General features: G+C 46.3%; 1 protein-coding gene across 5 annotated transcripts in view; it reads right to left on the reverse strand.

The window, feature by feature from the left end:
* Positions 1-22,997, reverse strand: part of TMEM241 (transmembrane protein 241) — a 111,070-nt gene that overhangs the window by 45,005 nt on the left and 43,068 nt on the right. For 4 of the 5 annotated variants that reach the window (XM_045065448.1, XM_045065446.1, XM_013051457.2 and 1 more), the window contains 6 exons: positions 17,021-17,046; positions 15,089-15,140; positions 13,233-13,281; positions 12,407-12,452; positions 10,985-11,020; positions 8,156-8,190 (listed from right to left, as the gene is read on the reverse strand). In XM_045065448.1, coding sequence (XP_044921383.1) covers positions 8,156-8,190; positions 10,985-11,020; positions 12,407-12,452; positions 13,233-13,281; positions 15,089-15,140; positions 17,021-17,046 — 244 coding nt within the window. The remainder of the gene's footprint in view (positions 1-8,155; positions 8,191-10,984; positions 11,021-12,406; positions 12,453-13,232; positions 13,282-15,088; positions 15,141-17,020; positions 17,047-22,997) is intronic. The other variant, XM_045065447.1, reaches the window with a different exon arrangement.

Here is a 22,997-nt window from a genome sequence, read left to right on the forward strand (position 1 = left end):
AAGGGTCTACATACTACATCTCTTTCAGTCCTTGCAATAACTCTCTGGTATTCCAGGCTCCCCATTCAGTTGGTGGTCAGAGAAGTTAAGGATTTGTCTAGGACTGCACAACTCTTGAACGGGGAAGCCAGAACGTACACCCAGTCACTCCAAACCCTAGTCTTTGCTCATCACCTGGTGGCCATCCCTGCCCAAGGCAGAGTGTAGGACGGAAAGAATCTTTAAAAAAAAAAAAAAAAAGTGGTCTATTCTTTTCTGCCTTATGTCTAAAAAAAGATTAGGAATGCATGCCTCTGACATCTTTTTCTCATTCTGTGTTTAATTACTGCACAGACGGCAGAGGGGCCAGACCAACCATGCTTACTCATTCGGGTTTAAGGTCTAAAGGGTACATTTATTTCTAGTGAAGTAAGTTCATTCTTTTAGTTCCACTTGGTGCAAGAGGAAATAATCACACATTTTGGCCGCTTCCCTCTCTGGAATGTGAACTTGGTCACAAACAAGAAGTCAGGAGATTAAAAAAGCAGAAAGCCTTCCAAAAATGTCCAGAGAAAAGGAATTAAGCCTTTCCACAGCAGAGAGCCTTATCCTCCCGAAGCTGGAGTTTCTGAGACTCGAGAGGAGCCAGACCTTCAGACCCCCTGTCGTTCAGATTTGGATGGAGCGGAGCAAGAAAGGCGATCTTCCTAAGGACACAGCACGTTAGGTGCTCAGTGTAACAACTTAGAGACTGTCATTCGTTCACTGCTGCACTTAAATCAAGAGTTTCAGAACAAGACACAAGGGGCTGCTACATTTCCTTAGAGACCGAACCAATTTCAAATAATTCAACCACTGCTTGGGAAGGAAAGTCCTGAATTCCGTTTCCCTAGAGGGTTTTGTTTTTGTTTTTGTTTTTTATCACAACTATGGTTTTGTTTTGTTTTGTTTCGTTTGTACATATGTGTGTGTGCTTAACAACAAAGGGGAGGGTCTCCTGGGATCTGGTTTTCATGCAGCCCAACAAGAGGTTCAGAGCACTCGCTTTCTTCCTGCCACGGCTCCCCTGAAGGCTTCCATGGTCCCCGTGGCCGGCGCTTTGCCCCATGGAGGGGCTTTGCAAATGACATCATCAGGCTCGTGGCATGAAGAGCATGATTTCTGTGGGGGTCCTTTTCCACGCAGAAGCGACAGCGAGGCAACTGGGGGTACCCCAGCCCCAGAGGGCGGCCACAGCATCCCTGTGCAGGCGGGCAAAGGGACAGTCCATGCAGGGCTTCGCTCTGTCTCTCTGGCAGCTGTGGTTCTTGGCCCCCTTCCAGCTTCCCTTTCAGTGTGAGGGACATGGCAGTGCAGTCGTGTGGTGATGAGAAGGGCAGAGAGGAGATAAGCTGAGTGCAGGGCCTCAAGACTCCTCGGGCGCTGCTTCTCTTGGCACCCAGACTCCCATTGGCACGGGGTTCGCTGCGCACTGGCAGCCTGCCCAGCCCCTACTCCCCTCATACCCGTGGTGTTAGGACGAACCCCGGCCTCAGCTGAGTGCTACTGAACCAGCAGCTCATGAAAGCAAACAACTCCCCTTGCCTTCCTCTGCAGAGAATGCTCCCCTTTCTAATTGGCTCTGCTGGTCCTTAATTTTAAATGTGCCCCAAATGCTTCCCCTCTGATGCCGTTAGCCTGGCTCCTCCTTTTCCCCAATTCTTCAAAAAGCAGGAGACACGCCACCTCCACCCGGCAGAGGTTAATGACCGCGCTACAGAGGGCCCTGACAATGAGGCAGCGTGGGGCTGGCCAGCCCAAACTCATGACAACGACCACCAGGGACCTGGAAAATTGGTAAAGGTGCTCAAAAGACAACACCCCTGCACCAGCTATCGTGGAAGGCACAATTACAGCATAAATTACGTAGCATATTCATTACAGGTGGACAGATAGTGACCAAACACTTCCAGACACTGCCCTGTGCTCATCACGGAATGACCCGGTGCTTTTGTGGGCCACGGTTAAAATTCTACTGACTTCAGACTGAGGGAGTGAATTCAATTTCTCTGACGATCAGAGCATGAAACAGCCACAGGGAAAAGTGTGGCCCCATCTTACCACAGTCAAGACTAACAGATATTTGAACATCAAGAGAACTTCCTCTCACCAGATTTTAGCCCTGGGAACCAGCAGGAAAATGGAAGGTCGGGTCCAAGAAGTAATCAGCACTACCTGCTTTGTCTCGCACATAAGCAATAGGCACACCAGGCAGCAAGGTCATTTCTGGGTCCGGTTCCTGTGGGTCTCTCTGCTCTCTGGGCCCTTGAAATCCTCCCTCTTGAACACACAACAGAGGGGGCCTGATACAAAGACAAAATGCAAACTTTCAAACAGAAGAATAATTTCTCTTCTCCACTAGTGCTTAAAATGGTCCAAGGGGAAGCAAGGTTCTTGAAGCCTCTGCGTGAATCATGAGGTTAAATGACAGGAGGGGAAGGTGGATTCCATCCACCAAGGAGCAAACGCAGTACCCGAAGGGGGCAATGTGGCAGGGTCTGCACTCCAGATAAAGAAAACCATCTACCTGATCCCTACCACGGTCTCCCAGTGCACTTACAAATATGACCCAAAGGGCCATATCTGCAACTACAGAAGCACTTCTCTTTCCAGGCACTCGGGAATGAGTGAGAAGGGCAGCTCAGTCAAGGACATTATTATCAAGAGACCAAGCAGACTAGCTAAAATAAGACTGAACACCAAACATTAGTGACAATGTGGAGGAACTGGAACTCTCTGACACTGCTGAGTAGGAGTGTAAAATGGTAGAAACACTTCAGAAAACTGGCACTCTCTTAAAAGTTAAATGTACATCTATTCTAAGACACAGAAATTCTATTCCTAGGTATTTATCAAAGAGACATGAAAACATAAGTCCACAAAAAAGTCTTGTATAAGAACATCCGTGGGGGAAGGCACCTGGCTGGCTCGGTCGGGAGAATGTGTGACTTGATCTCAGGTTTGTAGGTTCGAGTCCCACGTTGGGTGTACAGATTACCTAAAAATAAATCTTTAAAAAGAAATTGAAACAAGAATGTTCATGGAAGCTTTATTCATAATAGCCAAAAACTGGAAACCCTGCAAGCAAGCATCAGCAGGCAGACGGATAAACAAAAGGCGTGACGTTTGCACACTAGCGCCCTCCTCAGTAATAAAAGGGAATCAGTTAGTGAAACGTACACAACCTAGATAAATCTCAGAATGCTACACTGAAGAAAGAGCCAGACACAAAGGAACACTCTCTGTGTGTTCCCATTTATATGAGGCTCCGGGATAAACAGTAATCAGATCCGTGGTGGCTTGGGTGGTGGTAATGAGGAAGGGGCAGGAGGAAACTTTCTATAGTGACAGAAATGCTCTATATCTTCATGGGAGTGTAAGCTACACAGGTGTACCTTTGTCAAAGTTGATCGACATAAGATAGGTGCATTTCATATACATAAATTATACCTCAATATTTTTTTGAGAGATACAGTATGCACATGCAAGCGGGGCGGGGGTTGGGCACAGGAAGAGGTAGAAAGAGAATCTGAAGCTGACTCCATGCTCAGTGTGGAGCCTGACACAGAACTCGATCTCACGACCCTGAGATCATGACCTGAGCGGAAACCAAGAGTTGGACACTTAACCAGCTGAGCCACACTGGCGCCCCTATACCTCAATTTTTTAATGCTTCAAAAGTACTACTAAATAATTAAGATACAAGTGAAAAAAAAGAAGAGGTGAAAAGAAATGGAAAGGAACAAAGCCCTGCTTTAAAATATTAGCAACTGTGCGGCACCTGGCTCAGAGCAAGTAACTCCTGATCTCGGGGTTGTGAATCTGAACCCCACATTGGGTGTAGAGATTACTTAAATAAAACTTTAAAAATTTTTTAAAAATAAAAGTGCCATCAACTGTTAACAGATCCTTCGTAAAAACACTGCACCCACGAGCCCTAAGGGCTTACTGTGTCTTAACTGGTGCAGGTGTGGGGACTCAGGGATATGCTTTCCCTGATACTCAGGCCCTGCTGGGGACATTTTAGATGGAAAGTGTAATAAGCAAGTGGGAAAAGAATAAAGGATCACTCTAACTTAAAAACAGGCTAGACCACCCATGGGTCCAATGAGAAAGGTAACAAATTAGAAGGAACTAGAGCTGTCCCACCACAGCAGTCCTTGAGTACTTCTGGAGGTGAGAGGTTTTCCTCCAGTGTTTTATTTGCTTAAACTTTGTAATCAGTTGTATACTGTTATGAGAAAACATTATCAGGACCCATCAAAGAGTTGAGGGTAATTGACCTAGTTTTATAAAGCTGAGAAAATGGACTCCCCAGTACTCTTCTAGATTCTGAGAGTCCATCAACTCAAATTTCTACCTTAATCATCCATCTGCCTTAGTGATCCACTCTACCCAACAAATACAACCATTTTACTATTCCTGAGTGCTTTTTGAAGCAAAAAGCCATTGCTTACAGTTGCTCAGGTTGTGCACTGCACAACCTCAAAGCAGAGCACTATTTAGCTAGATCAAAATTGTTATGTGGCAGCCCTGAGAGTTTCTAAAAGTTAAAGTTAATCAAAATCTAGACAGTCTTCTTTTCAGGTGGATTTCACAAGTAGTTTCCCTATTCTAGTCAGGATTGTTTTGCTACTCAACATTCCTGATCCAAGCAAGCCCGTAAGGACCAGCCCATTGATAGTAAGGTTTCAAGTCAGTGGCACCCCACTGACCAGAGGCAAAAAGAAAAACACTGATCTATGTCTTTAAGGCCCCTTGGCATACAATTTCTAGAAGTTCTAAGAAAGCAACAAACGGGATCACAGTGACCACTCGCAGAACACCTTCATACACAAAAAATAGGTGAAATTTTACAGTGTTTCCTTGGGATCCTCGTGGGTTAGAAGCTGGACTTTGTGCTGGGATAGATGGAAATCTTCAGCTTCTTCTGGAAGGCAGACACCAGCTTGTACAGAACCCCACACGCACCTTCACCAGGGCCTCCACTTGACCCTGATATTGAGGCCTGAAGGCCTCCGGATCCCTACAGCTTTGGGGCATCCTTTCACTGGGAAGCCTCAGCCACCTACAGCAAGAGGCCAAGCAAGAAGCCAAGACCACCTCGTCTGTTGCCACCAGAGTCACAGCTGGTCTTTCAGGCCAGCAAGATCCTTCTCAGGAGCCCGGCTTTCTTCACCTGCCTGGCCTCTTCAGAGACAATCCCCTCAGCCACCTGAAAAACTGCAACACAGCAAACATCCACATCTAGAAGTCCCTCCGGAGAAGTGTGCCCAGTCTCTCTGATGAATCCCACAGGATTTATAACTCCCTGAGCTGCCCACCACAGACCCATCAATCATTCACCAGACAAGTGACCAAAGCCTGCAGAAGGAATGGGACTAAGCATCTGATGTCCATGCTTTTTTTTTTTTTAATATAATCTGGAGGAAAATTAATCTTTGTAAATATCTTTTTCTGGTATAACTGAGTTTCAAACAGGTTCTCAAAATAAGAGTGATTTGTTTTTTAGCCCCTATACATTTTTTTTTTTTTTTTTTTTTTTTTTTTTTTTTTTTGGAGAGAGAGAAAGAGTGAAGAGGGAGAAGAGAGAGAGAGAAGGAAAGAATCTTAAGCAGGCTCCATGTTCAGCTTGGAGGGGAATGCAGAACTCAATCTCACAACTCTGTGATCATGACCTGAGCCAAAATCAAGAATCAGATCCCTAACCAACAAGTCACACAGGAGCCCCATAACCCCCATACATTTAAAAAAATTCAGTGGTTTGGGGGCACCTGGGTGGCTCAGTTGTTGAGCAGCTGCCTTCGGCTCAGGTCATGATCTCAGGGTCCTAGGATCGAGCCCCCCATCAGGCTCCCTGCTCAGCGGGAAGCCTGCGTCTCCCTCTCCCACCCTACTGCTTGTTCTTTCTCACGCTGTGTCTCTGTCAAATAAAAAGTAAGATCTTTTTTAAAAATTCAGTAGATTTTAGCATGTTATCCAAGTTGTACAACCATCACCACTACTGAATTCCAGAACATTTCATCACCTCAAAAAGAATCCGGAGCCTATCTTAAATTACTCTTCTGCCCAGGCCATTCTACGACCATAAGCTGTTGACCACTTTGTGTGCCCACAGAGTATATCCTTGCACTAACCTAAAAGTTCAGCAGTAACTCAAGGTGAAATGTGGAAATGCTGGCCAAACTGTATAAACTATTACTAGCATCCCTATGCTCAGAAACTGGTGGACAAACGCCCCTCAAACCAAGAGAAGCCTGGGGTGGCTCAGTCGGTTAAATGTCTGATTCTTGATTTCCGCTCAGGTTGTGATCTCAGGGTTGTGAGTTCAAGCCCCACATTGGGCTCTGCGCTGAGCCTGGAGCCTGCTTAAGATTCTCTCTCTCCTCCTCCCTCTGCTCCCTGGCCCCTCGCATGTGTGCGTGCACAGACATTCTCTCTCTCTCTCAAAAACAGAACAAAGTAAAAACAAAATCCAAGAGAAGCTCTCACAGGAAATTTTTAAAAATCGCATTTAAGTATTCACTCACTCAGGAGACTTTCTGATAAACCACAGGATCCCTGAAAAAAGAAGCATTTAAAAAGAAAAACCTGGGAGAAGGGTCAGGACCTAAATTCCAGTCTTTCTCCGCTACGCCTCCCCTGCTCCCCTTGGCCACATCCCTTAACTGCTCCGGGCTCCAAGTTCCCAATTTGCAAAAGAAGGTGGCAACGCAGATCATCACTAAGACTCCTTCCAGCTCTGAGAATCGTGAGTAACAAATGAACGAGCATCACCTCTTAGTCCAAAGGCAGAGTGATTTCTTTAGGTGAGAATTAGTCACCCCAGTCCACCACTAATTCCACAGGCAGCAAATGTGCATGCAGCTCGAGGAGAACCAACGAACCTTCCAAAGGCTTTGACCAAAACCTCTTTGCAAGGGGGAGGGTCTTCGGGGGCTCGTGAGTATCTCTTGGATGGCGACCTCCTGACGGCATGAAAGAATGACAGGAGGCACGCGCCAAGGCATAGAAGCTGTGGCACAGGTGAGGGGAAACGGGTAGCGTTCACATCATGGGTTTCATATGATTTTTGTTTTGCTAAGGATAGGTTTTCAACACGAGTGTGCAGAGGGCACTCAACAGCAAACCTCATAGTCGGGAGACAGCCCCAGGCTGGGGGAATGGGCAGAAAACAGCAGGTGTGCATCACAGTGGGAAAGTATGGAGTAAGGCTCTGAGAAAAGAAATTCAAGGTATCCTCATGAGACACGGGTTCAGATGGGTCAGATACGACCAAGAAACACTGCGTTGCTACCGACAGTTTCCTTGGGATACTACTTCAAATAATCTGAAACAGCTAAAGGCACCAGCAGAAAGCTGTCATCGTTTTGGGCACAACGGGAGCTGGAAAGGGCTTTAGAAATAAGCCAGTTCACCTTTCTCATTTTAACTGACACTCTGAGGGCTTGGGAAATGCCTTAAGCCCAGCAAACGGCCAACAAACATGGGTTGAAGGAGCCTGACTGATGAAATGTGCATTTCCAGCCATACCGCACGCAGATACTATTTCGTGACATTTGGCATTAACTTCAAAACCTTTCAGAGTAAAAAACCACAATGGAACAGAGTATTGCAGGTGATTCCTGAATCCGGGAAACAATTATAAAATAACCAAGGCAGCCAACAGGGCAAAGGTAAGCTTTAAAATCTGACTTCCTTCATCAATGATGAATATCATATGATTGCGTATGATGAAAATGTACGAAAGGATGTCAGTCGGCAGTAGGGTGAATCTGAACTTTTCCACCAAATCCTTTCCCACTAGGACTGAGGCAATTCTGGATGTTTGAAGAAGGAACTTTAGAAAAAGAGAACATGAGCACTAGTTTATCCAGCAGATAACAAGCCTGTCTGGACAGCTGAGGCCGCACTAGATGAAAACACAGACTACAAAATTCAAGAAGGGGTAAGAATAAATTCACGGGCGATGGATCCACAAGGGGTCATTGAGACCAGTTTCCAGCACGTGGGCCATGCCTAACCCCGGAGCTCCCATCCTGGCAGGCAAACCACGCTCTCTCACAGAATCTCCCTCAGAGATACAACTGGGTCACAGCGCTGGGTTGAATGGGCCACAGAAAACAAACGGACTTACCTGTGGGATGAGACGCAAGTCCCAGAAGCACCACGCTGAAAATGGAAGAGCAGAGCAGTAAGAAGTCTTTCCCCAGCACCGAGAAAACAACAACACACATTTCTGCCCATTCTGCTCAGAAACAGTGAAATCTGCCTAAAAGCTGATTATCCATAGAGAATGGTCTCACTCAACAGTGAGAGGGTGAGATCTCCTGACATGCCTCGGTTTTGGGCAAGGGGGCTCACCGTACGCCGTGATGGGCCAAGGACCCACGCCCCACTCCGAGGCCAGCCTTGGGCCGTTATCACCATGCTCACCTAATCTGCCAAGAGTATGTATAAGCTCAACAAAGCAGACTCTCAATTACAGATTGGCTGCAATGAAAAAACTAGCTGTTGAGCATGAGGTATGTGTGATTACCATAAAATTAGTTCTGTAGAAGGTAAGCTAGATTTCCCACAGGATGATCCATCCCACCCACCATGTGCCTAGAAACTACCTGGACTGATGGGCAATGGAACCGAAAAGGATGAAGAAGAGGAGGAGTGTTTCTCTGACACTGGCCCTATTGGTCCTTGGTATTCTCCCATCTTCCTCTCTGGAAGCTTCTCCCGTCTCCCAGGAAGTACCCGCCGACTGCACCTTCACACTGCCCTGGGTCACCCCAGAGTCACCTTCTTCCATCACAATTCCATGCTGCCCAGCTGGCTATCTGGGTAGAGGTTAGGAATACAACTTTTTATCCAAGGATAGGAGGGAATTTTTAAAAATTTTAATGCCAGGTAGCCTACGCTGGTCCTTCTGCTGGCTGGACATCAGAATAGCCAACACCCTGGCTAGGCTCTCTAAGGGCAAGATCTGGGCATCAACCGGTTTTCTCCCTGGGTGGAAACTTACACCCCTGGGTGCACTCAAAGGCACCAGGATGGAGAACCATCAAAGTCTCTAGCTGGTGACATTATAGGCAGTGTGGAGGACAGTTTGAACAGGGAAGCCACAGTTAGTGTGACAGGGCTGCCCCCTCTCTACCCCGGGGTTAACTCCTTGCACCATTTCAGTTTTTCTCAATTTCTTCCTTTCCTCTGCCCCTGAAGTGCAGGTTCTCTGATGGCTCAGAGGAGGGGTGCCATGCGAAGAGGCAGGAGGAGAGGAGGGTCAGGAGAAAGGCAGTGAGAATGCTGGTCATTCAGAAGTCGTGGGTTTGTTAGACAGGCCTTACACGTAGCTGCAAAACACACACACACTACAAACAAGACTAAAGACGTTCTGTCCTTCGCTGGCCATCTCTTCTTTCTTTGGCAAACACGGACCCTGTACATACACACTCCATTATTTTATCTCACTGGATCCCCTTTTGGTTAGAACTCCTATGGCAGGACAGAGGAGGCCCCTTTCCATCCCCAAGTAACTCCCAGGGCTTGCTCTGGTATCCCAAATCCCATCACTGGCATCATCGCAAAGGATGTTCCCAAAGTAAAATATTAGGGGACAAAAGTAAGAAGAAATAATTAAATGAAAGGGTTGATCCTCTCATTCCTGTTGGAGTTTGGCAAATCTACTGGCATACCACTCCTCTAATTCCTCCACTGTGACCTCCTATGGGAAAGAACCACATTTTATTCCTTCTGGATCCCAAGTGCCTAGCGGGACGAGACATAGGGCAGGCACTGCGTATGTTTTTGGAATTGTAGTTATTCACCTTAGGAGTATTCATGGTGGGCATAGCTTATACCTTGAAGCTCCCTATATTTCTAAGACTATATGTGACATGTAAACGCTAAGAAGAAATTATAAGCCTGTAAAAGGCATATCATGACAGACAGCAGACTTTTAAAATGCATTCAACAGCTGTTTATTGACTGTCCAGTCAGTGCCGGCTACTGTTCTAATTTGGGGATATGGCAATGAACAAAACAGAAAACCTTCCTCTCTTTCCCATATAGGAAATATAATGGGGAAAGAGGAGAAAAATGTGTTCTCTACAGGTTGAAGTCCAATCAAAGTCAGAGCCTGACAGAGCCCCTGTCTATTTCCCTCTGACACACACACACACACACCCAGTTTCATCTGCAAAATGGTGGTGGTGGGGGGGAGTAGCAACAGGGAACATATGATAATTTTATATTTAACGTTTAATAATGTCTGTAAAAATGGTGTTGGGCATGCATTCCATAATATTCATTCCTTATAAATTACCTAAATTTCTTAAAATTTCTAGACATTCTGTTTATTTTCAGCCTCAGATCCAACCTCCTCCTTTATTCCTTCCTTCATCCATATGCCATACGGCGGCATGGACAGCTCCAACCTCTGGCTTCTGGCTCGTGGTGAGCTCCCTTCAGTCTCCACCTCAGGCCCAACCCACACACTAGGACACGTACTCGTGTGTGGACAGGTGAGCCTGCAAGTCCACCCTCCACGCATACCCTGTCCCCCACTAATACCCTGTCTTTGGACACTTCTTGGGTCTAGGAATGTGCTGGTAAGATAGAAGGCCTGGGAATCAAGCCCAGGACCACTTGAGCAGGGAATTCTAGGTCCCAGGCTAGAAGGGAGGATGTGGGCCCTGGGAAGTAATGTCCCCTTAGCCTTACAGACTTCAGCACCCATGGGGAAAGGCATGGCCTTCTGAACTCTGGAGCCAGAAAGAGGTCCCTCTTGCCTGGTCTACGGATAGAACTACAATTTGGTTTTCTCAACTTCTAGTCATCTCACCAATTATTTAGCTTGCCTCTCTGGTAGGCACCCTGGCTCAGAACTCTCTAATCAAAATATTATTGGGAACTAAAAATCCGTTAGCTCTAGAAAGACAGGAGTTGTTTCTTGAAAACTTAAGTTATATTTTACCTGAACATATAGTTTAAGTACTGCTGGTCAATGTCGCTAAGGAGTTAGAAAAAAAAAAAAAAAGAGAGAGAGAGAGAGATAAGACATGTAAAATAACAGAAGTGTTTTACATACACAAAAGAGGCATTATATTCTAGTAAATTATATCTATGGTTAAGTTTCTACATTTAAAAATTGTCAATAAATTGTATGAAGTATACTTTATATTCAAAACTTTTTCCTGGCTTGTTTTTAAAAAAACACTTCCTAGTTAATAGTTATCACAAACATTTTTACCTGTGACAGATTATCTCCTACATGTACATTTTCCACTGCGAAAGGAGAGTCAAGTCTCTCAGGCCATTGACTGGCTCCCAGGGCCACCATAGTTGACAGATAAAAATACAGGACACCCAAATAAATCTGAATCTCATATAAGGAATCCCATTCAAGTATACTCCAAATATTGCATGGGCTACAGTTATACTAAAAAAAGGACTCACTGGGATACCTGGGTGGCTCAGTTGGTTAAACGGCTGCCTTCGGCTCAGGTCATGATCCCAGCGTCCTGGGATCGAGTCTCACATCGGGCTCCTTGCTCGGCAGGGAGCCTGCTTCTCCATCTGCCTCTAGCCTGCCACTCTGTCTGCCTGTGCTTGTGCTCTGTATCTCTCTCTCTCTAACAAAAAAAAAAAAAAAAAAAAAAAAAAAAAAAAAAAAAAAAGGACTCACTACTTCCCTGAAATTCAAATTTAACTGGGCATTCTATATTTTATCTGGCAACTTCGCTGGTTTTTTGCTGCAGAAGCCCTTCACTGAAAGAACAAAAGGTGTTCTAAGGACTGAAAGTCACAACCTCTGAGAGTATAATCTCCTCCCAGGGGTCCTTCTGGTGACCCCAAAAACCCAGAGGCCAAGGGGGCCAGTCCGGGGCTGCTGAATCTCCCAGCTGCAGGCCGACCCATGCCAGGACTCCTCTCTCTTTCATTGACATTTGTCTGTTGTCTGCTGTGTTGACTGAGCAACAAAGCTCTCATTTTACCCCAGCACAGAGCTCAGGACTGGGGGAACTTCTGGGTCTGAAAGAAGTCAAGTTAGAAAGGGGCTGAGGAAACAAGAACAAAAAGTTGGCCTCTGAGCTGGAAGAAGTAAACTGGGGCCCCAAAGCAGCGGATCACGTAATTTTTATAAAAATGTCATCTGAACAGCTGCCCCTGCAGGAAGAGGCCAGGGGCTCCCCTGCTCTTCACCTACTGATGATAGTGGGTAGGATCAGGTGCTGGTGGTGCCCGCATGCAAGGGCCCAACAGCAGGAGAAATGGCCCTGGGGGCCCCCGATTGCCATGCAGAGTCTCCAGCTGAACAGAACAAGCTCACGACACCGTGGGTCTCACCCCTTTGCTTGAACTGAACAACCCACCCACCACACTAGAAAAGGTTTACCTTAGCGCGCTGGGTTTCTGGACCTTCTGCAATATCTTATATGCCCCTGAAAACGAAGCGGTGCGTGTTACTGGCACAGGACATTCTGCGTAAGGGGCTGCCTGCACCTGCGGGGAAGCAGGAAAACCACAAGGGCGAGGGCAGCTCTTCCCGAGAGGGTCACCTCCCACCCCACCGACAGGGGGCGGCACCACCGCTCTGTGGGGGGGAGCCCAGGATGCCAGTACAGTAATGCCCTGTGATGACCGTTCAGTACAGAGAGGGCTGGGCTGGGAGGGTTCGTGATCCGCAGAAGGACACAGTTCACAGGCAGGTTTCAGCTTCCTTTGCAAGGTGCACAGGAGGAAGGGACACGCGGCATTTCTGAACTGTGTGTAGCCAAAGCAGGGCCCTGCTCCCCCTAAGACTCCAGACAGGAAAAACTAAACGGATGACTGGAAATGAAGTCAGATGGCCCTCTTAGTTCCCCTGCTTCCCTCTCTTTGGGTATGCTGCTGAAGGACAGCGTTTCTGACACAAACTTCTGGATCTCTTCTCACCATTTTTAAAGACCAACCAGCGTTCCTCAAGTAGACGTGAGCAAGCAGGCCAGAGCCGTGGTGAGTTAATTAACGTTTGTCGAGAAAAAGAGGAGACTATATCAGAAATGGGAACATTTGAGGAAAACGCCCAAACAGGAAAATCAGATAAGAAAATGCCCATTTAAGTTTAACCTTGACGCCTTGTCTGTAATCTTCCTATCGTTCAAGGTCTCCGAAAGTGGGTATATCATAAGGTCTAAATAATAAGCCTCAATGATTTAAGTAAGCGTTCTTTTAAAACTTACCTACGCAGATTAAGTGAATTACAGCCCAGAAATATCCACCGGGGTCAAACTGTAACACAGGATTTAAAAAATAGTAATAATAAAATGGCTACAAGTAGGGACAAACGGGACCCAGAGTGGCCATCAGAAACCCTCAATGTCAGTGAATGGTGCCAAGCAAGGGTGCCATGACAGGACTCTGGGGCCTTTGGCCAGTCCATCCTCATTTCTCACCTCGATGTCTATGAGATCTTCCTAATAGGGCTCTCTGCCTCCAGCACCCCTTTCCCTGTTCTCCACACTGCCTTCACACGGTGTCTCTACAAGGCTAATCAGATGGTGTCACCTACTGTTTAAAATCATTCAATAGTCCCCAGTGACTTCAGGATAAAATCCAAACTCATGGTACCCAAGGATCTCTAGGACAAGCCCCTGTCAAGCCCACCAGTCCCATCTACTGCACGCCCCCCGGAGGAAGAACTTGCACTCCCCGAGCCTGAATGCTTCCCCTACCAACTCAGCTGAGGAGCACTCCCTCTCTTCTTCCCCTCCTTATTTTTCTCTGTCGAAGTTTATCTCACTTACTACACTCTGTTTCACGTATCATCTCTCTCTTTCTCCACCACCCACTAGCCTGTCAATTCCAGAAGGGCAGGAATTTACACAGGGGCATGCACATAGTGCTCACTACAGCTGAATCCTAGAAAGGCAGGACACCCCCACGACAGTGCCCACACCTGCTTTCTTCTTCTGGCCATCTGCTCCTCGCCCTCCAAGATTGAGGTCCAGAGAGCAGAGTCCGCCTCTAGCATCAGAAAGATCCCCACTTACTCACTAGCTGGTGACTTGGGGGCCTTGTTACTCTTTAGCTATGCAATGGAGACAGTAAGAGTCCTCCTTGGGCAACTGCGAGATTTTGAATAAAATAAAGTACATGAAGCATTGGCCCAGAGCCTGGCACATAGCTGGCTTCCTGTAATCATTAGTTCTTCCCACTTCCCCGGTCCCCAGAGTCTTCTTAGGTGCCGCATGGCATCCCTATCTCCCCACGACAGAGCCCTGGCCTCCCCATGCTATAATTATCTGTTTCTTGTCTGTCCTCCTCTCCTTTGCTCTGACTAGACTCTGACTTCTGCCTGGATGAGGACAATTCTTCTTTGTGTCCCCAGAGCCTGGCTCAGTGCCTGACACTTGACGGGGACTTAATAACTGCTGGGGGAGAAAAGAGAGAAGACAGACCCACCATAAGACGACTACCGGGGGGTGAGGAGGCGGGTCCTCAGGGCCTAATAAGGAAAAACTCAGGGTAACAAAGTGAAAATCACTCTGCAGATGAGGCCCTTGGATGAAAGGGAAAATCAACATTGCCTCAGTGCACGAGGCTAGGGCAATTTGGGCCGGGACTTATGGGTCCTCCAAGCACATACAGAGGGCCAATGGCACCCGCCATAGCCCCCGGAGCCCAGAGCTCCGCCGAGCTGCCATAGCCCTGAAGAAAAGGCGAAGACCTGCGGAAAAGGTGTTGACCTGGCCTAGAGGCACCTAGCCTTTGCAGAGGCTGGAGTTCTTCTGATTCCCAAAGGAAGGACTAGGAAGTTCTGCTCATACACGGAAGCTTCAGACCATAAAAAAGACACCTGGGGGTGCCTGGGTGGCTCAGTGAGTTAAGCCGCTGCCTTCGGCTCAGGTCATGATCTCAGGGTTCTGGGATCGAGTCCCATATCGGGCTCTCTGCTCAGCAGGGAGCCTGCTTCCCTCTCTCTCTCTCTGCCTGCCTCTCCATCTACTTGTGATTTCTCTCTGTCAATAAATAAATAAAATCTTAAAAAAAAAAAAAAAAGACACCTGGAAGGCAAAATGAGTGCCCTTGAACTTACCTGGGGGTCATTGAAGGGAAGGCATCCTGCGGCAGCCAGGAGGAAGAGGGCACTGTGCAAAGAGAGATGAAAGAGGCAGCTTCACTTTTCAGTATCAAAGGGTTGCCCAGAGAGCGTGGTGGCTGAAACACATGGAGTGGAGCGAGCCTGGAGCCGAGCCCCTGTGAGACTCCGCCCCGTGCCCTTAACTCCTCTGAGAACCCCATTAGCTGTGCAGTTTTCCACTGTGTGCCCCCCTGGGGACCAGACAGTTCCCTCCCTGGGGTTCAGCTGGCCTCATCCCCAGACATGGGCACTTACTTGCAGGACATTTGCAAAACCACAGCTGACTCACTCGAGAAAAACAGGATGCCCGTGAACCAGGTAATAATAAGAAATTTTCTAAACCACAGGTCCCCCCAAATACACAAAAACTGGGTAATCAGACTGCAGTTCTGCCACTTAGGAAAAAGGAAACACCGTGGAATGCATGTTAAAATCTTTTGCGCTTTACCTTCCCCACATGATCAACCTGAACATCTCCAATGATGGGACAGGTGTGTGCCATATGCCTCCTGATACGACATACCAAGACGGCCACATCACTCCCGTGGCATTCCTGCCAAATATGCAGAACCCACCGCGTGTGGCCGGCGGCCTGGGGCAGGGGAACCAGTACGGGGAATCCTCAGAGCTGGGACCTCACGGCCCTGAAAGATCAGCACAACACGGAACACCCTGGAATACAAGGAGGTCCTCCACTCTGGGCTGCCCTCCTACAGCCTTGCCAGCTTTGACGGCGCACACACAAAGAGCCTCCAGAAGACTCCAAGGCAGCAGAATGTCAAGAGACTCTCAGGCAAACGGTGGGATGAATGGAGGGAGGCGGCTGGAAGGGTTTCTGGGACTTCACAGAATTAGGCAGGTTTTAGGTGGGGAGAGGAGAGGAGGAACTGTAATGGGTTTGGTGTCTACCTACAGCAGAAGGCTTTATAGGCTACAGGAAGCTACAGGCTTCCCCATCCACAGGCAATGCATGTTAGAGGTCCTCTTACACAGACAGCCCCTTGGGGCTGAGAGGAGATGGGGAACAGCCAGGTGGAAGACATTGCTTGGTTTCCCACCAAACCTGGCCTTGAGCAACACCTGATTATATCAGGTATTAGTGGGTTTTAATGCCTCTCTTTAACACCTGCTAATCTTTTAAACGAGAGGATGAGTCCTGACAGTGTTGTGTTTTTCTTTTTCCAAGTAGCAGCGTGTAATAAAGGCAAAATAAGAGACTGGATGAAAGCCCAGAAATACTTGAAACAAAAAGTCCTAAATCCATGTGTCAAAGCATTTCTGTTGGTTTTCTATCCTCAGGACTGAGCTTTGGAGCTATGGCCGAGGAGGATGGAAGCAGCTAGAGAACAGGGTTACAGGTTAGCACATAGCAGGGTGTGGGGACTGGCCCGGAGTCCAGCCCAGCTCGCGTTGCAGCGGAGGGAACGAGGCACAAAGGGCCATGAAGTCTGCCCTTAGTCGCCTTGCTGTGGCCCAAGACCATGACCCAGATCCCTGACCCTGCAGCCAGTGCTTGTCCCACCAAGGGAATCATAAAAACCCAATAAAGTGCAAACATGATTTTAAGTCATTTTCCATGTTTTCCATTTTCCTTCTCCCATCAGTATTGCACAACTCTTAGTGAAGTTTTGGGCATCAGTGACTGAAATCAAGCATGGGTTATTTTCCCCTTAGGAACAGAATATTACAAAAACAAAACAAAACAACAAAAACAGAGAAAGAAAGATAGTAAAATTTAGCACAAGACACAAAACAGGGCTATTTAACTGTTTATAATAAATTCTGTCAGCTCTCAAAAAGGAATCTCTGATCATTTATCATCATTTAAAATCAGGTTAAATCTTTTACTTTAGAGGGCTGTGGGCTGTTGTTGTTGTGTTGACTTACCTACAGATCTTTGCAGGAGAAGTTTTCTGTATGAAAATAAAAGAGACTTAGAGTTAGTCCATATAAATCCCCTTTTTCCCCTTAAAAGAAAATATTTAGATCAAGAGGCAAATAAATGTTGAGTAAGCTTAATGGGGGCTTAAGAGCTGGCTGCACCGTGGTATTTCTGGTGGCTTTTTCTGCTTGGACCACACAAAGGATGACTCAGAGGTCCAGAGCTGAGTCACTTGGGCAAAGAACTCTGGGTGTGTGATTTTTCTACCCTCACCCCTGGAACTCGGTTTACTCACAAAACCCCAAAACAAGGCCAGGGCCACGCCTTCAGATACCTTACACATCAAGAAAGGGAGAGAGAGAACTCGATGGAGACCTGTGGCAGAAGAGAAATCAAGCTCTCGTTCAGTTTCTATTCCAGTCTGCCTCCTTATGTTTGCTTTTCATTGATCCAGCTCTGACTCTAAGCAGTGCTGGAAGTTCTCTGGGATGATGGACAAATGAAGAAACAGGAAAAGGGAGAAGGGACAGTTGGCTCTACCCCTAGAGAGAGAGAAAGGGCAGATCAGGGAAATCTAAACTTGCCATTTAAAATGCACCAAAATGAAGAAATTCTAATGTAGGCCCTACCTTCATTCTTTCCTTTTTATTAGTCTTTTAAAAAAAAACATTTTATTTATTTAGAGAGTGAGAGCATGAGCAGCAGGCGAGGGGGGTGGCAGAGGGAGAGGGAGAGAGAGAATCTCAAGCTGACTCCATGCCCCATCCAGAGCCCGATGCAGGGCTCAATCTCGTGACCCTGAGATCATGACCTGAGCTGAAACTGAGAGTTGGATCCTCAATCGACTGGATCGCCCAGGCGGCCCATCATTTTTATTAGTCATTTTATGGGAATTAGTTCTTTGCACTCAGGGATAAAGTTATAGCACGAAGAAGCATAGATGTTTCTATATTTGGTAGAGGAAATAACATTAATTCTGGACATTTCCAAAGGATTACTTTGTTAGTTGGGGACAAACTACAGCTTTTTTTTTTGTAAAGATTTTATTTATATGACACAGAGAGATCACAAGTAGGCAGTGAGACAGGCAGAGAGAGAGAGAGAGAGAGGAGGAAGCAGGCTCCCTGCCTAGCAGAGAGCACGACTCGGGACTTGATCCCAGGACCCTGAGATAATGACCTGAGCCAAAGGCAGAGGCTTAACCCACTGAGCCACCCAGGCACCCCCAAACTACAGCTTTTTGACTCTAATTCTTGAAAGGGAAGTATGAATGGGGCACCTGGGTGGCTCAGTCGTTAAGTGTCTGCCTTCAGCTCAGGTCATGATCCCAGAGTTCTGGGATCAAGTCCCATGTTGGGCTCCTTGCTCAGCAGGGAAACTGCTTCTCCCTCGGCCTGCTACTTCCCCTGCTTGTGCTCTCACTCTCTAACAAATAAATAAAATAAAATTTTCTAAAAAAATAAAAATGAAGCACTCAAAAGGTAAAAACTTCCATTTACAAAAGACATGCTCCAGTCTTGGGGATGTCATGTACAGCACAGGGACTAGAGTTACTAATACCATACTGCAGATTCACAAGTTGCTAAGAGAGTAGATCTTGAAAGTACTCACCATAAGAAAACAATTTTTGTAACTACATATGGTGATGGATGCTAACTAGACTTACAGTGATCATTTACAAGATATATAAATATCAAGCCATTATGTTGACACCTGAAACAAATATGATGTTATAGGTCAATCGTATCTGCATTTAAAAAAAAAAATGCAGAGACTGAAAAGGTAACGTGGTTTGCTATGAAGCCCATATTCAGTTTTCATGCATTACTAAATAATCTCGTTTGCACTGTTTTCATAAATAGATCCTGTTTGTGTGCAAAGCAGTGGCTTGCAGCTCTAACTCCTTTCCTCTCATCGCTGTGGAACCTGCCTCAGTTAGCGGTGTCAACCTTGACTCCACTGCCACCTGGTGGGAGCCCATCCCTACAGTACAGAAAGGATGACCCAAAAGGGTGACCTGGCTCAGGGCACCGGGAGAAGTGCCCCATGGTGGGAAAATGTGTCACTAAAAGATTCTGGGCTAATTTGCGACAACATGGATGGAACTAGAGGGTATTATGCTGAGCGAAATAAGTCAGTCAGAGAAAGACAATTATCATATGATCTCCCTGATATGAGGAAGCTGAGAGGCAACGTGGGGGACTTGGGGGTAGGAAAGGAATAAATGAAACAAGATGGGATCGGGACACAAACCATAAGAGACTCTTCTTAATCTCACAAAACAAACTGAGGGCTGCCGGGGGGAGGAGGGTAGGGAGAGGGTGGTGAGGTTATGGACATTGGGGAAGACATGTGTTATGGTGAGTGCTATGAAGTGCGTGAAGTGCGTCAAGTGCTATGAACCTGGCGATTCACAGACCTGTACCCCTGGGGCTAATAATACATTATATGTTAATTAAAAAATAAAAAATTTTAAAAAGAAATTAAAAAAATAAAGGATTCCAGGCTAAAGGCAATCAGTATTTCAAGAGCTAGGCAGAAAAGCAGGAACAGACGGGACAGAGCTAAAGAGCAATTCTAGCTGGTCCGTGAGTAGTAACAGGTGCACCCAGCAACCGTCTGGGGGCTTCCGACACCGGGGCGGCTGATCAATACAGTGCCCGGAAGAGTTCACCCATTCCACAGAGGAAGGCTGCTTTTTTATTGTAAATGCCTACAGAACCTGAGATATGGAGATGAGAACAAGCATTAAACGCATTACTGAGCTCCGCTTCCCGGGGCTCTGAAAACAACTCAGGAGTTAACGTGAGGCGTTCACCTTTTGAGCCTCCTCAGTATGAAAGTCACCCAGGGGTAAGTCCTAGTGATATGTCAGTGTTCTGAAGGGTCAGTATAACTTCTCAAGTCACATCAACAAAAATAACAATAAATAACTAACATTCCAGGAAGGTCAGCTAACTTCCTCTGAGGATGACATACTCTGCCAGGGTTGTTGTAGGCCCCAACCGGTATTGACTTATTTCATTATGGGTTATTTATGTCTCAGGTTCTATGATACAGAGGCAGACACCAAGGCCAGGGAAGTTAGCAAAGTTGCCCAAGCTCCCAGGGTCTGAGCTTCAGTGATCTAGCCCCAGAGCCTGACCTTTTATGACACTATTCTGCCACTGTCAGCCCACCAGTCCTGCAGGGACACCCGCCAGCCCTTTCAGACACCTACCTTCACCTGCTGCTTCCTCTGCTTGCCTAGTGCCCTTTCTCCCTGCACTTTGAAAACTTCTACCAGCCACAGGACTGGGTTCAAATCCTGCCCCTGGCCCTTCTAAGCAGACTTACCCCGCTCCACCCACACCCCTGTTCCAGCCCATTTGGCATTCTATGGGCATCACAGTGTGTGTTTACGTGTTGGCTCCTTCATTCAGCTGAGTCCTGTGAAGGTGATCAGTGTGTCCTGCAGAGCTGTACAGCTGCAGGCCTAGCCAGATGTTTGATACATGGAGAACAAACGAACAAAAAGATGAACAGCAGCATTCTCGTGTTCAGCTGTGACAAGTCTATTTGCAAGGTAGCGAGACTAATTCTATAAGCCCCATATTACCTTAGAGTCAGACTACATGTGCGAGTATTTGCGCGTGCAAGCACAGAGAGCCATGGATGGTGATCATGAATCACAGCCCCAGACAGAGCTTATCCTTATAACCTGGGAACAAGGTCCCGAGAAGGCCAACCTTACTCTCTGGAGAGGAGCCTGGTGAAACTGACACACCCTGGACAAAACAGGCCAGAAAGTGAGTCACAGGTGAAATCTAAGAGATGTCACACAGCTGTGCTCCTGGTAACATCTGGAGTCTCAACACTTTGTTGACTCCAGGCTAAATGATCAGGAATGTGAATCCTATGGGAACAGGTCACAGCCAATCTTCCATCGTCATCACAGAGCAGATTTTAATGCCAAGCTACTAGAAACCACCTGCCATTCTAGAAACAGGGATTGGCCAACACATCATGTTCCATGTGGAGTGGAATGAGGACATGAATAGAGATTCCTGAGAAACTGATCAGTGGAAAATAGGATATGTTATATCATTTGTGGCAGTATGTCTACATATGTATTTTGGAAAAAAGTCTGACAGAATAGAGTAGGAAAGAAAGGTGTGTTTTTTAAATTACTAAATAAGTACATAATTCATGCAACTATTTCCTAATTTACCTTGATAAGAAATGATATTGTTTATAAAGGAAATAACCAACAAAACTAAAAGACAACCTACAGAATGGGAGAAGATATTTGCAAGTGACACATCTGACAAAGGGTTAGTATCCAAAACATATAAAAAACTTTTACAACTCAACACCCAAAAAACAAATAATCTGATTAAAAGTGGGCAGAAGTCATGGACAGACATTTCTCAAAGAAGACACAGAGATGGCATGAAAAGATGCCCAATGTTCTTGGTATCAGGGAAATGCAAATCAAAACCATAATAAGATACACCTCACACCTGTCAGAATGGCTAGAATCAAGAACACAAGAAACAAGTGCTCGCAAGGATGAGAAAAAGGAGCCCTCATGCTTCTCTGGTGGGAATGCAAACTGGTGCAGCCACTGTGGAAAACAGTACGGAGGTTCCTCAAAACATTAAAAATAGAATTACCGTATGATCCAGTAATTCTACTACTGAGTATTTACCCAAAGAATATGAAAACATCAACTTGAAAAATATATATTTGCACCCCCATGGTTATTGCAGCATTTTTTTACATTTACATTTATATTGGCATTTACAACAGCCAAATTATGAATGCAGCCCAATATCCATCCACAGACGAATGGATAAAGAAGTGGCACCTGGGTGGCTCATTGGGTTAAAGCCTCTGCCTTCAGCTCAGGTCATGATCCCAGGGTCCTGGGATCGAGCCCCGCATCAGGCTCTCTGCTCAGCAGGGAGCCTCCTTCCTCCTCTCTCTCTCTCTGCCTACTTGTGATCTGTCAAATAAATAAAATCTTTAAAAAAAAAAAAAAAAAGAAGAAGTGGTGTATATACTTACAACTGAATATTACTCAGCCAAAGAGAAGAATGAAATCTTGTCATTTGTGACAGCGTGGACGGAGCTAGAGAGTGTAATTCTAAGTGAAATCCGTCAGAGAAGGACAACTACCACACGTGTAACTTAAGAAATAAACAAACAAAAACATAGAAAAAAAGATAAAGCAAAAAACAGACTCTCAACTATAGAGAACAAACTGGTGGTTACCAGAGGGGAAGGAGGTGGAGGATGGGGGAAGTAAGAAAAGGGGATTAAGGTGCACTTATCATAATGAGCCCCGAGTAAAGTATAGAATTGCTGAATCACTGTATTGTACACCTGAAACTAATATAACACTGTATGTTAACTGTACTGGAATTAAAATTAAAAAAAAAAGTGATGTTGTTTAGTGTTAGGGGTGAAATGGAGATGAAGATTCAAAATATTCTGGTTTATCCAGTTTCTTCCAAGGACAGGTCCTCTCAGCCTGGAAGACTGGCCCCTGGTCTCTGCCTGATGGAAATACCCCTGAGGACGCTCTGACCTGTCTCCTACACTCAAACTCGCCTATGTGATCCGACTGGTCCATCGGGAAGCGACATCCTGCAGAGATGCCTGGATCTTTTCCCCAGACCAGGTAAATCTTCATTTTCAATTCACAACAAAAGTATTCACTTTGTAGACAGGAGGCACAAGTCCCTCTCCCAGAAGCTGAGCAACTTGGTCAGAAACTCAAGCTGAGTTTCTGACGCTCAGTGGCTAGTTCGTGAATGTTCAGCTCGGCAGCGATCCTGGGGCTGGACTCGAGGGCTACAAAGACAACAACCATGTGGTCCCTGCAGAGGAGGAAGCAGGCAGAGACCCAGGGAAACTCCGACCTCACTGCACTGAACCTCAGATGCCCCGAGTGTAAAATTCCCCAATCTTTATATATTACTAAGAAAGCATTTGACT

The sequence above is a fragment of the Mustela putorius genome, unplaced genomic scaffold, assembly GCF_011764305.1.
Source record: "Mustela putorius furo isolate JIRA1106 unplaced genomic scaffold, ASM1176430v1.1 tig00003858_pilon_pilon_pilon, whole genome shotgun sequence".
In the NCBI taxonomy this organism is placed as follows: domain Eukaryota; kingdom Metazoa; phylum Chordata; class Mammalia; order Carnivora; family Mustelidae; genus Mustela; species Mustela putorius.